The sequence below is a fragment of the Lissotriton vulgaris genome, chromosome 3_1 (genome assembly GCF_964263255.1).
Source record: "Lissotriton vulgaris chromosome 3_1, aLisVul1.2, whole genome shotgun sequence".
NCBI lineage: Eukaryota > Metazoa > Chordata > Amphibia > Caudata > Salamandridae > Lissotriton > Lissotriton vulgaris.
This window is the reverse complement of record NC_141689.1, coordinates 626,131,914-626,145,595: the sequence shown is the minus strand read 5'-3', so window position 1 is coordinate 626,145,595 and position 13,682 is coordinate 626,131,914. Positions and strand designations below refer to the sequence as shown.

The 13,682-nt window shown below is 45.2% G+C and overlaps 1 protein-coding gene across 2 annotated transcripts in view; it reads left to right on the top strand.

Annotated features, from left to right (window-relative positions):
* ARB2A (ARB2 cotranscriptional regulator A) overlaps window positions 1-12,807 on the top strand; it is a 1,549,567-nt gene extending 1,536,760 nt beyond the window's left edge. For both annotated transcript variants that reach the window (XM_086960917.1, XM_086960918.1), the window contains exon 12: window positions 10,201-12,807. In XM_086960917.1, the coding sequence (XP_086817043.1) occupies window positions 10,201-10,343 (143 nt within the window). In that variant the 3' untranslated portion in view covers window positions 10,344-12,807. The remainder of the gene's footprint in view (window positions 1-10,200) is intronic.
* Window positions 12,808-13,682: the final 875 nt, after the last annotated feature.

The window sequence follows — 13,682 nt, the reverse complement described above, 5'->3', positions numbered from 1 at the left end:
GTTGAGGGAGTTATTAATCAACTCACTTAAAACCGGTTGGACCACCTTGAGTCCTCTTTCCAGATTGGATAGAGATGCTGAATCTAATGGAGAAACTGATTTCACTAATGCCTATATTGTGGCCAGTTCTTCGGATTTACTGGACCTGAAACTGAGCAATCTTGAGCTGTCCTCCGCCCCGTTGAACCAAACTGTTAAACTGGGGGCGTCTCTCACTCCTACTGGAAACGAGTCTTATATATTAACTACCGTTTCCAGGAAGAACTGTGCCAAAGCATTGCACCTCTGCTCTGTTGGTGTAGTCATGGCGGAGACTGCAGCTAAGGAGAATAGTGACTTCACCATAGTGAATAGCTCATGAGGTGAGTTTTGGTCGGCCTGAATTTTATAAGTGTACAAATCGCATAAAAACTTTTGAATGCTGCAATCATAGGTTTTAGTTGCTGCTTCATAATCCCTTTTACAGGCGGGTCGTATTCTCTGCCCCATAGGTGCTCCAGCCATTTTTACTTCTTTTTTAGTACTAATAATTCCTCACTAAACAAGTCATCCGACTGTCGTAGTCTATAAAAGGTCTGATTTTCTAAATGAGCAATTTAGTCCAGTGCCCCATTAATCCAAGTGTCTACTTGTGTGTGGCTAGATCAGTACATCTGTCTAAGCTAGGACAGTTATTAGCCAGGGCGCCACGAAGCGCTGAAGGGGTAACTTTGACCCATCGCCTGGCTCGTACTGCAGAGACTAATTCAAGACGTTTTTGCGAGTCCTCATAAGGGACCAAAAAGGGGATGGCAGAATGGTCAGACCATGCAAGTGGCATAGGCTGCTTAACAACGATTTCAGCTATATTCGAAAAGACATGATGCAATGTATGCCCCAAACTGTGTGTGGGGATGTCACATGTTGAAGGAGCTGCAAACCTCCCACATCTACAACCATGGTCGAAACTGTGGGGCAAGACTTTGTATCAAAGTGTAGATTCAAATCTCCAAACACCATGAAATTAGAATATCGAAGTGCCGATGGGGACACAACATCCGCTAGCCTCGCAACGAAATTAGAGGTGGATCCCAGGTGGCGGAAAGTCATGGCTCCTGATATCATGCATTTATCAGCCAGACCAACTCACTTCTGTGGGTGGCATATTGAATGCTGCAGGTCCAATAGTAGCATTTGAAGTACAGGCCCTGGGTATATGGTATACCAATTTGCAAGGGACTACAGATATGCCAATCAGGTATATACCAATGTCATCATGTTTAAGGGAGAAGCGCATACACTTTAGCACTGGTTGGCGGTGGTAAAGTATTCAGAGACCTGAGGCCAACAAAAAGATTCAACAAAAATGGGAGTCAAAAGGTTGGGTGAAAGACCACCTTAAGCATGACAGATCTAACAGGTGACCATGCCCCTAGCTGAAAGTGACGAGATCTACGCAACCTCTAGGGAGTTCTCATCACTAAGGCAGAAAACTCCGGACAGACCGTGAGCATTGGCATGGCCTACTTCTGGTCTGTGTTCCACCCTGAAGTCTATACCCTATAGGGAAATGGACCACTTCAAAAATATTGGATTCTTACCTCTTATTTGCATGAACCACCCGAGGGGCCTGTGGTCTGTTTGAATTAGGAAGTGAGTGCCAAACAGGTATGGCCTCAACTTTTTCAGTGCCCAAACTACAGCAAAAGCTTCTCTGTCAATAGTACTCCACCTCTATTCCGTGGGGAGTAATCTCCTAGAGATGAAGGCGACAGGTTGGTCTAGGCCCTCCTCATTAAGTTGGGATAGTACTGCTCCTATTCTATGCTCTCGGGCATCTGTCTGAACGATAAACCCCTGGGAGAAATCAGGGGCCTTGGGCACAGGAGCTGTGCACATGGCTTGCTTCAGGGAGTCCAATTCAGTTTGGCATGCCCCTTTCCAAATCACATTTCTGGGCTGCTTCATCGAAATCAGCCAGGCCAATGGAACAATAATGGTGTCATATCCCTCGACAAACCTCCTGTAGTACCCAGTGAGGCCTAAGAATGCTCTTACCTCTGTCTGGGTTTTTGGGGGCAGCCAGGCCATGATGGTTTCTATCTTGGCATGGCCAGGAGTTGCTTCTACCCACCTGGTATCCCAAGTACACCACAGACCCCTGCCCTATCTAGAACTTACTTGCCCCGATTGAAGAGCCTGAAGTCTGTTGCAGAGCCTGAAGCACTTCCTGGAGGTGAAAAAGGTGATCCTTCCAGCTGCTACTGAAGGCAGCTGTATCATCCAGATAAGCTTCAAAGAAGGTCTCCATACCAGCAAGGAAGTTTTTCACCAGCCTCTGGAAGGTGGCAGGGCTGTTGTTTAATCCAAAAGACATCACTCCAAACTGATAGCGGCCCTCTCGAGTGGAGCAGGCTGACCTCTCCTTTGCTCCCTCTGACAGGGTTCTCTGCCAGTACCCTGATGTAAGATCAAAGGGACTTAGGTACTGGGCAGTCCCTAACCTGTCAATGAGCTCATTCGCCCGAGGGATTGGATGAACATTAGTCTTTGTCACAGAATTTAGCCCTCTATAATCCACACAGAACTTCAGTTTAGGTGTGGTGCCCGCTGGGCAGCTTTTGGTACCAGAATCACCGGACTGCCACGGTGGCTTCTTGAGGGTTCGATCACCCCCAACTCCTACATTTTTGACACTTCAGCCATAATGCTGTCCTTCACCTTATCTGACAACCTGTAAGATGTATTCTTAACAGGGAGGTTGTCCCTTGTGTCTGTATCATGGGTAGTCCCAGGGATAAGGGAGAACAGAAAAGAGTATTGCCCCAACACTTGGTGGTAGACTCTCTGTTGTTCAGGAGTTAGATTGGTAGAAAGGGTTACTCCTTCCACAGACCCATCCTTCTCCTTAGAGTCCAAGAGTCCAAGAGGTTCACTTTCCTCTTCCTCATCTCCATCAGTCACCAACAGCATGGTGAGCTCTAAATTATCAAAGTGTGGTTTAAGGAGATTTACATGTGGGGTTACCTAGGAGTCCTGAGGTCCACAGGGTATGTGGCCTCACCCTTTCTTTCAGTCACCTCCTATTGCCCATTCCAGCGATCCAGGAGGGTCTTTGCTCTACTGGCTCCATCACCCACATTTTTTGACCATGTTGAAATTACACAGTGGTACAAAATGTGTCATACCACTCCTTCATAACTTCCTGGCTGACTTCAAGGTTATTGGAATCTTGCTTATGTAACTTTGCCATCTGGCTTCTGAAGGCCAGCATGTAGCTCACTACAACTAGGGGTACCTTCCTGGGAACTTGCTCCCACCCTACTTTTACCACACTAAGAGGCCCTCTGACTGGGTGCCCATACAAAAGCTTGAAGGGGCTGAAACCCACTTCTCCCTGTGGCACATCACAGTAAGCAAACAACAAGCCTGGTAAGAGAATATCCCACTTTTTCCCCAGGGTCACAGGCAGCCCCCTGATCATGCTTTTTAGGGTTTTGTTGAACCTCTCAACAAGCCCATTGGTTTCTGAATGGTAAGGGGTAGAGAACCTGGATGTTACCCCACACTACTTCCACATTGACTATATATATAAATAGACATGACGTTTGCCTCCTGTCTGATACAACTTCCTTGAGGAAACCCACTCAGGTAAAAATTCTCTGGGCCTTAGCCAATGTGGGTATAGTAGTAGTACTCAGAGGCATTGTGTCTGGGTACCTAGTTGCAAGACCCACCAGAACCATGATGAACCTGTTGCCTGATGCAGTCTGGGGATCCATAGGCCCTACAATGTCGATGCCCACCCTCTCAAAGGGGGTGCTAACTGCAGGCAGCAGGTTAAGGGGGCTTTTAGCCTCTGCCCTGTCTTGCCATCAGCCTGACAGGTCACACAAGCCCTACAGAACGCATCTGAGGATTTCTTTACCCTGGGCCAATAAAAGTGGGATACAAGCGTTACAAAGATGTTGTCTTGGTCTAGGCGTCTTGCCAGGGGAATCTTGTGAACCAACTCCAGGTGGAAGGCCCTGTAGCATTGGGGACCGCCAGGGCCCTTGATGTCCCATGCCCAGGAGCCTTAGGCTCACTGTACAGGAGGTTGTCCTTCCAGTAAATGTGGTGACTATCAGAGGCATCACCTGGTGCTTGGGCTTCAGCCTGTTGCCTCATGCCCCTAATGGTGGGGCCCTCCCACTGTCCTCTACAGAACTCCTCCTTGGTGGGTCATCCTTCAGCATGCTATCCAGTCAGCTCAGGAAGTCACCAAGAGAATCAGTGTCTTCCTCAGTGGACACTGGGCAGTCACTGCAGGTGCCCCATCCATCTCACTGGAAGTACATTCAGGGGCTAGATTACTATGCCCTCTGCCTTTCCCTTCGTAGCATCTGGCTGGGCCATTATTCCAGGTTCCAGCCCTTCTTGACTCCCTTCCTGGGCAACCATGGACCTTATTGGGGCAAAGATCCACTCAGGTAACCCTTAGATCTCCACATGAGCCTTGAGCTCCTCTTCCTTCCAGGTAGTGTGCTCCAGCTCATTACCTAAAAAAGAGTCCACAGTAATGACAGGGTTCACTGCAACTTTCAAAAGACCTAAAACCCCTCCCCACACGAATGGAACTAGGACCACAGGATAGTGACCCTCTCTGTTGTATGCCACTGCAACTTGGTGAAATGCATTAGGAATTACCTGTTGTAGGGAAACCAGCTGACTCCTTACCATAGTCACACTGGCTCCAGTATCTCTTTGAGCCTCAACACCTTAACCATTGATGGTGACCCATTGTCTATACTTTGTAGTATTTGAGGGCACATGGATCTTTAAAACCATCTCACTATCACCCAGGGGCACTAGAGTAACCCCTGTAAACTTCCCCCAACACCCTCCATTAACTGAAACAGACTCCTCCCAAAGCACTATACTAGCCACCCCCGGAACCTGTCTACCAGTTGGAGTTGGTGCTTTTTTCCGGGACACGTGGTATCCCTTTTGTAGTGTCTATACTCGTTGCACTCATAGCACTTGATGGGCTTGGGCTGCTGACCTTTGTCAGGGTACGTTTTCTTCTGGTGGCAGGAAAGAGAATGTGAGTTGTTTTGGGGGCCTTTAGAGAACTCTGTATTTTAACTCCCCCTTCCTTCTTCTGGTTGAGACACGTACCATCCTTTTGGAAGCTTTCTACCCCAGATACCTTTTTGGACACTCTGGTGCTGACCCAGAGGTCCATCTCCTCAGCAAGCTTCCTGGTGTCAGTAAGCTTGCGATAAACCAGGTGTTGGCGCAGCTCTGAAAAAAAAGTATCAAGAATGTGCCCCTTCAAAAACAACTGTTCATAATCATTAACTTTGCAGCCTCTCACCCAGCTCTTCAGTACCTTATCAGCATAACCCAGAAAATGCACTCAGGTGTGAATCCAAACTTGCTGACTAAAATGGTCTTCATCGCAGTGTAGTTGGCTGGGCCCCCAACCCTATTGTAAGGCGTGTGTCCCTCCCCACCTTGGGCGTGTACCTCCAAAGCCTAAGCGTGAACTCCTATGGGACCCTGTGCACTTTCAAAGACACTTCATAGGCTGACAACTGCAGGTATGCTACCACAATTATTATTTTTGCAGGACTGCACTTGGAGGGCTCTAATATCCAGCTCCCCGAGGTTTAGCTCATGGGCCATCTTTCATTCCTTCATGGATGGCCTCCTCTCCTCCAGATGCAAAAACCACAGGTGATGGACAGAATGCAGAACAATGTCATACATTCACCCCAGTACAGAGATCTGGGCCTAAATCCATCGTTTTTTTGCACTCCACACCACCCCAGTTCAGACATGGCCATATGCAAATCAGTCTGACCCTGTGCCTCATGGGAACAGTCCAGCCCGAACTGCCAAGCCATGCCTTCCCTGGACCGGAAACAAGCTTCCGAGGACCAGTTTCTGGCATTCCAGCGGTCTTCAGCCCGGCTTGCTTGAATCCAGTGGTGTGTAGTGCATGGGACTCACGTCTGAGCATACCCATCCCACTCGGGGTGACAAATTCAAAAACCACAGGTGATGGACAGAATGCAGAACAATGTCATACATTCACCCCAGTACAGAGATCTGGGCCTAAATCCTCTCCTCCAGAGCTTGCTCCTTGTCAAGCTTAGCAAGGGCAAGGGTCTGCTCCTTGTCCTTCTTCTTCTTGGCAAGGTCTATGCTTAGTTTCCTCTCCCCCTTCCTGTCCACCAGCTCCTCTGAGGACAGGCTCCTTGAGGAGACACTGCTGCCTGCTCTAGAGTGGACTACTGGTCCTGGGAGGAAATTGCTCTCGCCCTCTGTAGGCTGCATGTCGAGAACCTCTGTCATGTCCTGCTCTGAATTTTCCTCAGACAAAGATCCCTCCTCATCTACTTCTGTGTGGGCCTCTGCGCATGCTCTCAAGGCTTTCTGCAACTCTGCCTTCTTGGCACTTCCCTTGTTGAACACACCTTGGCCTGGCAGAACCCCTTGAGCTGAGCCACTGCATATGCTTCCAGGGCCTGAGTGACCCCACAGTCTCTAGTACTTACTGTGCACGGTCTTTGCTTTGTCTAATTAAATTGTGATTTTTTTTCCCTCTCTTTTCTGTACATATAGTTGTGAATTCCTTTATCCACATGTTCGAATTTGGATTTACAAATCCAGTAAGGAAAACATACCTTTATTTAGCTTTCTACTTTTGCCCTATTTCTTCTGAACTGATTCACATTTGGAAGTAACAACCCAAATGCATGAACTTAGCTTCATCCACACGAACTGGACATCTAGGGCTGTGCTTAATGTTACTCATATGCAGAATAGATGAGGACCTGTGTTAGTCATAAATCGGTATTAAACCTTTAGGAATCAAGCCCAGCACATTATCTGTCTCTCATGGCACCACTTCGATCCACCCCCCATTTCGTTGATGTCTTCTGTTATTATCAGAAGAGTCCCAAGAGCGAAGAGGGTGCGCGCACCTCATTTTTACACCCTGAGCCACTTTTGTATTACAGAAGAGGGGCTGACACAAATGTGCGGCCTTTCTATGACACAGATTGTGCAAGGCCCCATGTAGCGCCATCTCTGCCGGGTATTTCCCTCACTTGCGTTGGAGGAGTGGTGCAAACGAGAACATTCTTTGCATCTGCTTCATATTATAGGCACAAGCACAGAGGCAAAGAGGGCTGGCTGACCGCATGCCACGTAGAGGTGGGCTTAGTCAGTGTGCGGGCCGAGGGTGGTCTTCAGACGGGGGAAAGAACACCCTGTATGTAAATGTAAATGTATTTGAGCTTATATAGCGCACAGCTACCCACAAAGGGTTTCCCGGCGCTTGCTTAGGGAACCCGTCCTGGTATTCCCCTGTGAGATAACCCCGGCAGGGTATCCACAAGGTGAAAGCCAGGCATCCCGCCGCGAGGGGCCGTTGTGGAGATTAAGCAAGCTATTGCCCAGAGTCGCAGAGTGTGAACCCGTGAGTCGAGAAGGCAGGGTATCCACAAGGTGAAAGCCAGGCATCCCGCCGCGAGGGGCCGTTGTGGAGATTAAGCAAGCTATTGCCCAGAGTCGCAGAGTGTGAACCCGTGAGTCGAGAAGGCACCGGAGCGAGAATTATCGAGTCCGTGGAATTTTTGAGCCCAAGACCCGCCGAGGCAGGGAATTGAACCCTGGTCCAGGGCCGATCTCAGCTTCCGGGTCTGCCGCCTCTAACCCCTGAGCCACACTTCTCCACAGAAGGTGCAGTCTCGCACTGCGCCCACCTGCAAGTTAATCTATGCTCCTCCCTTTCGAATGGACAGTGGCTGTCGGCTGTACAGTGAAAGGCACACTGCTAGCTTCACCCTGCCTGCCCGCCTCTTACTAATCCGCTGCGAGTTTGCGGCTGCTCTGGGGACAGTGCATTCATTATGGTAAAGCATACTGACCACTTAAATGTGCACCATGGCACAGACCAGGGCAGTGCAACATTTGCAACGAAGTGTAACATTTCGGTTAAAACGTAAGCGTCAAAACCTTCATTTTCTGGCAAGGGATTGATGAACTTATCCTAGCTATATTATCAGTATTGGTGGCACCATATACAAACAGTGGTATTTACCACGACAGACAGACTGCATTTCATAAGTAGGGCACCAATTTCGGTGTTAAGTTACAGTACAGGCTGTTGTTTAGTGCAGCATTTGGCGATGACTTGGCCGTGTGGCACATCCTATATATGTATTCATATACAGAGTATACTTGTGTGAATGCGTAGTCTTCAATGCGCATATGTGAGCTACTGCAACTCGATTATATATAGCATAAAGACGGTGGGTGCCGCACGGACTAAAACAGCAGTGTGCACCATGGCGGTACTTTCAAGATGTTATCACTTAAGTGAAGGTCGCCAAGGTAAGCTGGTGCCTTACTAGCACACTTTATTGTTCGATCCTTCTAGGCATCCTTGCAATAGTTAGCACTACTTAACCTCCTGACCTTTCATACGCATATTTCTATATATAAACAAATTGACGTAAAGAGGGAATATATGTACACGTAGAAGTTACAGTTACTCCATTGGCAGAGATGTGATATTACAATACATGTTCTTATATTCATCGTTTAACCTGATTGTTCCAAGTGGTTAGAAACGATGATTGCCCTATTTCATAAAATGTTTGTAAAATAAAGTACTCGATTTCGGCTCAGCTATGTGCAGCGGTCATGCGTACAGACTCGCGCGCACACACGTATTGTCTCCCTCTCATCTTTTGCTGCGTTTCCCTTCTTCCTCAAATGTCTTTATTGTTGCACTACCAGATTGTGATACTGTCACAAAACTGTTGCTAAGCAACAAATGTGGATACCAGGACTAAGCGAATAGCTGAAGGGAGGGAGAAGTGTTGCACCATTGTAAAGTAACCATAGCAATGACCTACTATTACTGAATAAAGAATTAACATAAACCAGTGTCAAAGTATAAAATATATGGCATACATTCTGAGAGTTCTAGCTGTCCGTGCAGCATTCCTGGTGTACCCAGCAAGAAGCAAGACGTGACACCTCCTGTCAGAAACGATCACTTTTTATGTGATCAGTGGAATCTTGTGGCTTATTGCATTGTTGGAGTCATGTACGAGGAGGTACTTTGGTGTCCGAAAATGGACATAGAAAGAACTCGGCTGTGGTTTAGGTATTACTGTAGATTTTGCACTAAATGGAAGAAGGTGTTGGAGAAATGTCCCGCATTTTTCAATCTATTACGTGCCTGGTTTGTAATTTCAGAAAGGTAACGACTGGTACTGGCCTTTAACGCCTGTACCTCCTTTAATATGGAGAAACTCGTCGTTCCCCCTGATATACAAAACCACACACATACTAAAATGAATTGTAGTTGATCTTCCACTCATCATTGACGAGCATGTGTGATTGTTGTGTCTCGAAGTGTCCCCCATAGAAAAAGAGTGCTTGCCAGGAGAGGGGCTTCATTCACAAGCTGCCGCGCTTACTCTATGAGCGGAATCGTCCAGAGCTCCCTGCAGTAGGGAATCCCCAGACAGTGGTGAGAGGCGATCAGAAGTCATCAGAGCCCGCCTCCAGAGTGACACCTGCTGACTTGTGAAATTCATGAGGCAGAGGCAGTTGGGATTGTGGGCTAACCATCCAGCAGTGTCGCTCGCAACCTGTGCGATCTTTGACCTTCATATTGGTGCAACTTTGTGATACATTTCAAATTGAATTTTCTGTCAGACACATTTTTGGAAGAAACCTATTTGCAACCAAAAAGTTGTTGATGCAGCCGTATCTTTTCAGCTTGCTTCTAATATTTTTTATTTGGGACAAATTTGTATATTCTACTTTAGGCATTTTAGAATTTCTGCCAACGTGTGCTAAACCATATTCTCAAAAACATATTAGATACCTGAAAGCACCTGTTAATTTCGATACCCATACTATAAATCTAGGAGTGCTCAGTCAAAAAAAATGTTCCACGTATGCAGTTCTAACCTGTGCTTTAAGTGGGCAGGGACTGTCAGGTTCTAATTTGAGAGGGAACGTGTCTGCCCTTCTTAGCACTGGTACATTACTCGTACTGAGAGTGTTCTGGCACTTCTCAGTAGTAAGTAGATACTCCAGGGTAAAGAGTAGCTGCACTTCTAAATTTCCATGTAAGCGCTGGTCATAACTAAAAATTGTTGGCACAGTGGCCCAGCATACACAAACGCATTCTCTTTTGTTTTCCAGGTACCGAACGCCATGAACTGACCTCCTGGAAGAGTTTCCATTCCATCTTCAAGTTCTTTACAGAAGCTCTAGAGGCAAAGAATGCTAAAGTCAAGCCAACCCCAACCCGGCGATCCAACAGAATAAAGCATGAAGAGTTGTGAGGGGGACCCTGCAGACCAAACGCGCTCCTTCGCAGACATGGCCTTTTTACTTGTTTTTCACCATGCAGCTTCCCAGTTCCTCATTAGATTGTTTTCTTCATACTGCACAAGGTCGCCATGTATACATCTAAATAGCGTTTTGGATTATTTCTAGATGAGTGCAACTGTCAAAGCAATATGGGTTCACTGGCTCTGCTTCCTGTGGGCTGTAGCTTGGATTGTGTGTTGCCCATGAGTGCCCAGATTAGGTTTGACAGTGGCACTGTACAGTGCAGCATGGTGCAGCTCTAATTGCCCTGACACAGTCATTCACCTACTTTTCATGGCCCTGCACTTAGCATGATTTCTGAAGCTTACCTGCATAACCCCGCCATTTATTTTTCTTAAAGGCTGAATACTATTTTGGGAAGTGGTTATATTTGTTAAAAAAATGTAAAAAAGAAAAATGCTCGTCCTTTTAGCTGTAATCATATTTTTAAAAGGCAGGCCATGCTTAATTGTTGCTTACAATAGATGATTAATAACATAAACATAGAAATATAGTGCCCATTTAGGTTTAAAAAATGCTTCAAGCCATATTTACTAAGCTGGAATGGGAAGCTGTGTGGTTTTTACGAATTAAAAATCTGTTTGCGTACTGTATCTCAACATGCAGTTTCCTTTTTGAGACCAGAGAAATCGACTGTGCATACAACACCTGCTGAGAAGTTGATTTTTTTCATCTGTGTGATTTCTGTTTATTGTGAATGCTCTGTTTTAAGATAACATGGATAAGATTTTTTGGCCCAAGTAATCGGATGGAAACAAGAAACACACATGTACATTAAGCCTGTTTTTTGGTTCCAACAGATTCTCTGAGACCCAGCCCCTTTACATTGACACACCTGCTAGTCTCTTACACTTCTACTTTAAAGGGAACAAAAGCACTGCTCAAGGAATTAATAGAAACATCAATTTAGTGTTTTACTCAGTTCGGGTTCAGGGTCAATGAACTTAGACCTCAGAATCTTTGTAAACTCTACCTTAAAATGTCAAGTGCTTCAGTGGACCATTTTTTGAGAATTTTCCCATGGGCGTAAATAGATGAAGAATGGGAGGCCGGATCTATTTGGGCTAGCATGAATTTAATTACACAGAATTAATTCTAGACCTCACTGTGAAGTATAACAAAAAAGCAACGCATATTAAAGATTTTAATGCAGTTTTTAATCCAAAGAGATTTTATGATTCAGAGTTTCTCATTTGGAATATCCCCTATTATTTTTAGCGCACGTTTTTATTACTTTTGGACCTATTTTTATATCGGAACCCTTTATACTACCTTACACTGATAGGAAAGTCAAGTACCTGGGAATATGCCAGTGAACAGAGAAAACAAAAGGTTTATTATGAATGATGCTCTCTTCATAGGGACTGTGCCTCTGAAGGAGTGGGTGTCGACTCCCCACTCGTGTTAGTGCTTGCAGTGTTGATGATGTTACCATAACGCAGTTTTCTTCGTGTGCCAAGGATACCCACCTATCGATGATGAGAGCAACGAAGGTAGCACAATCGAGACGTTTTTCTATGTTGCTGTTCACAAGCTGTTAACATGAAACACTTGAATTAATGGAGTCACTCCCATGTACCATATGTACTTGTCCCCGAAATGAAGGAAGACTTTCAGTAAGGGAGACCTCTGAGTTTTACTGTATAGGTGCCCTGCATCCCATTGCTTCTTCGAAAAGAGTGCATGAACTTTGCTCAGTTATTCTTGTTTTTTTGTGAGCTGTCGGTTAATGATGAGCGAAACAAACGAGTTGCCATTTCCATTACCTTTTTCCTGCTGAATCGTTTCCTTTCTGTTACCTATGACTGGGACCCATAGTGCTGATTGTCAAACGGAGTTCCTCCTAACATGGAACTAATACAAACACATCTGAGAATGGTAGCGAAAGAAGCAGCTTTTGTAGCTAAGGCACATCACCCACAGATATCATTTATTTGATGCGGTGATCTGATAGTCAAGTCCTTTTCTCTCTTCTTTGGTTACTTACATTCAGCATATCTGAATAATTGAGCACGGACCAGATGTGATGATGGTGTGTAGTCTCTCTGATTTATTTTTAATATGAGCGATTTATTTGTGTTGTTTTTTATCCAGATGTGCTCCCTTTGCCAATTCCCGCTCCTTAAGGGGAGCCAGGAAATAATCCGCAAAATAATTTAAAAGACGCATACTCATACATTAACATTTTCTATTCTCCAAAATTCCATATAAACCAAATTGTTTGTTTTTATGTTTGTAATGGAAAACGTACCATTGTTTCTCTAATGAAATGTTGGAAAATTACTGTTTTGTAAGTTACGATCATATGCCCTTGCCCAACTTGTGGTATCGCTTGTAAAAATTAATGAAGCACATACGTTCTTACAAATTGTATATTTCTGTTTACACTCAATTAAAAGAACGTTTTTCTTCTTATGGTGTGCAGTTGTTGTCTCTTACCTTTTAGATACTATATGTTTTTATTTTTTATAACATTACATGGGATAAATTGAGCTGTTTGAGCGTATTTTACCAGGGTATTCCAGTTTTCTGAATTGTGATTAACTTTCTTTGTACTGCCCTTTATGCAGAAATGCTTCATAAGACTTCTAATTACACGAGGCCCATCTTGCCCACGTTTGAGATGGATACTGATACAATCAACCTTACACACACATATATAATCTTTATTTGATAGTTAATTAAAACCATTCACATGAAGTAATATGGTACACTTCAATTCATGCAACAAAATAGAGATGTATACTAAAATACTGGTAAAATGTTAAAAGATTGTTTGAGCCTACTAACAGTGTTGCTCACATCTATGGCGGAGTCAGCATTAAGAAAATCAAATCTAAATTTATGGCATCTTAAACATCAATTCATTGAGCTAAAGATATGAGGACAATTAGGTCTCACTGAGTCAGCGCGCATGCGCTGCTCAGAGAGACATTTAAAAGCTGCTTTGGGAAGGGCTCCCAAAGCGGCGACCAGCTTCCTAGAACGTGCAACAAGCACGCGCGCTGTGCGCGCATCCCTTGCGTGTTCTATCACGTCATCGCTGTCAGTTTCGCTTTCACAGCGATCGTGATCGCGATGACTTTCGTGGCCAATGCTTGTTGATCTGTGGGATCTGACGCTGAATGAGGCTTGGAATGACATTGGCACTCTAAGACAAAATGATTCTATTCATGCCCGAGCTGTAATCAACGTAATAATGACATAATGGGCGCGTTAAAGACGTAGTTAGTGTTTGAAATAGTGTCCCGCTTAAAAAATATCTCATTGTGTCATGGTGAGAATTCCCA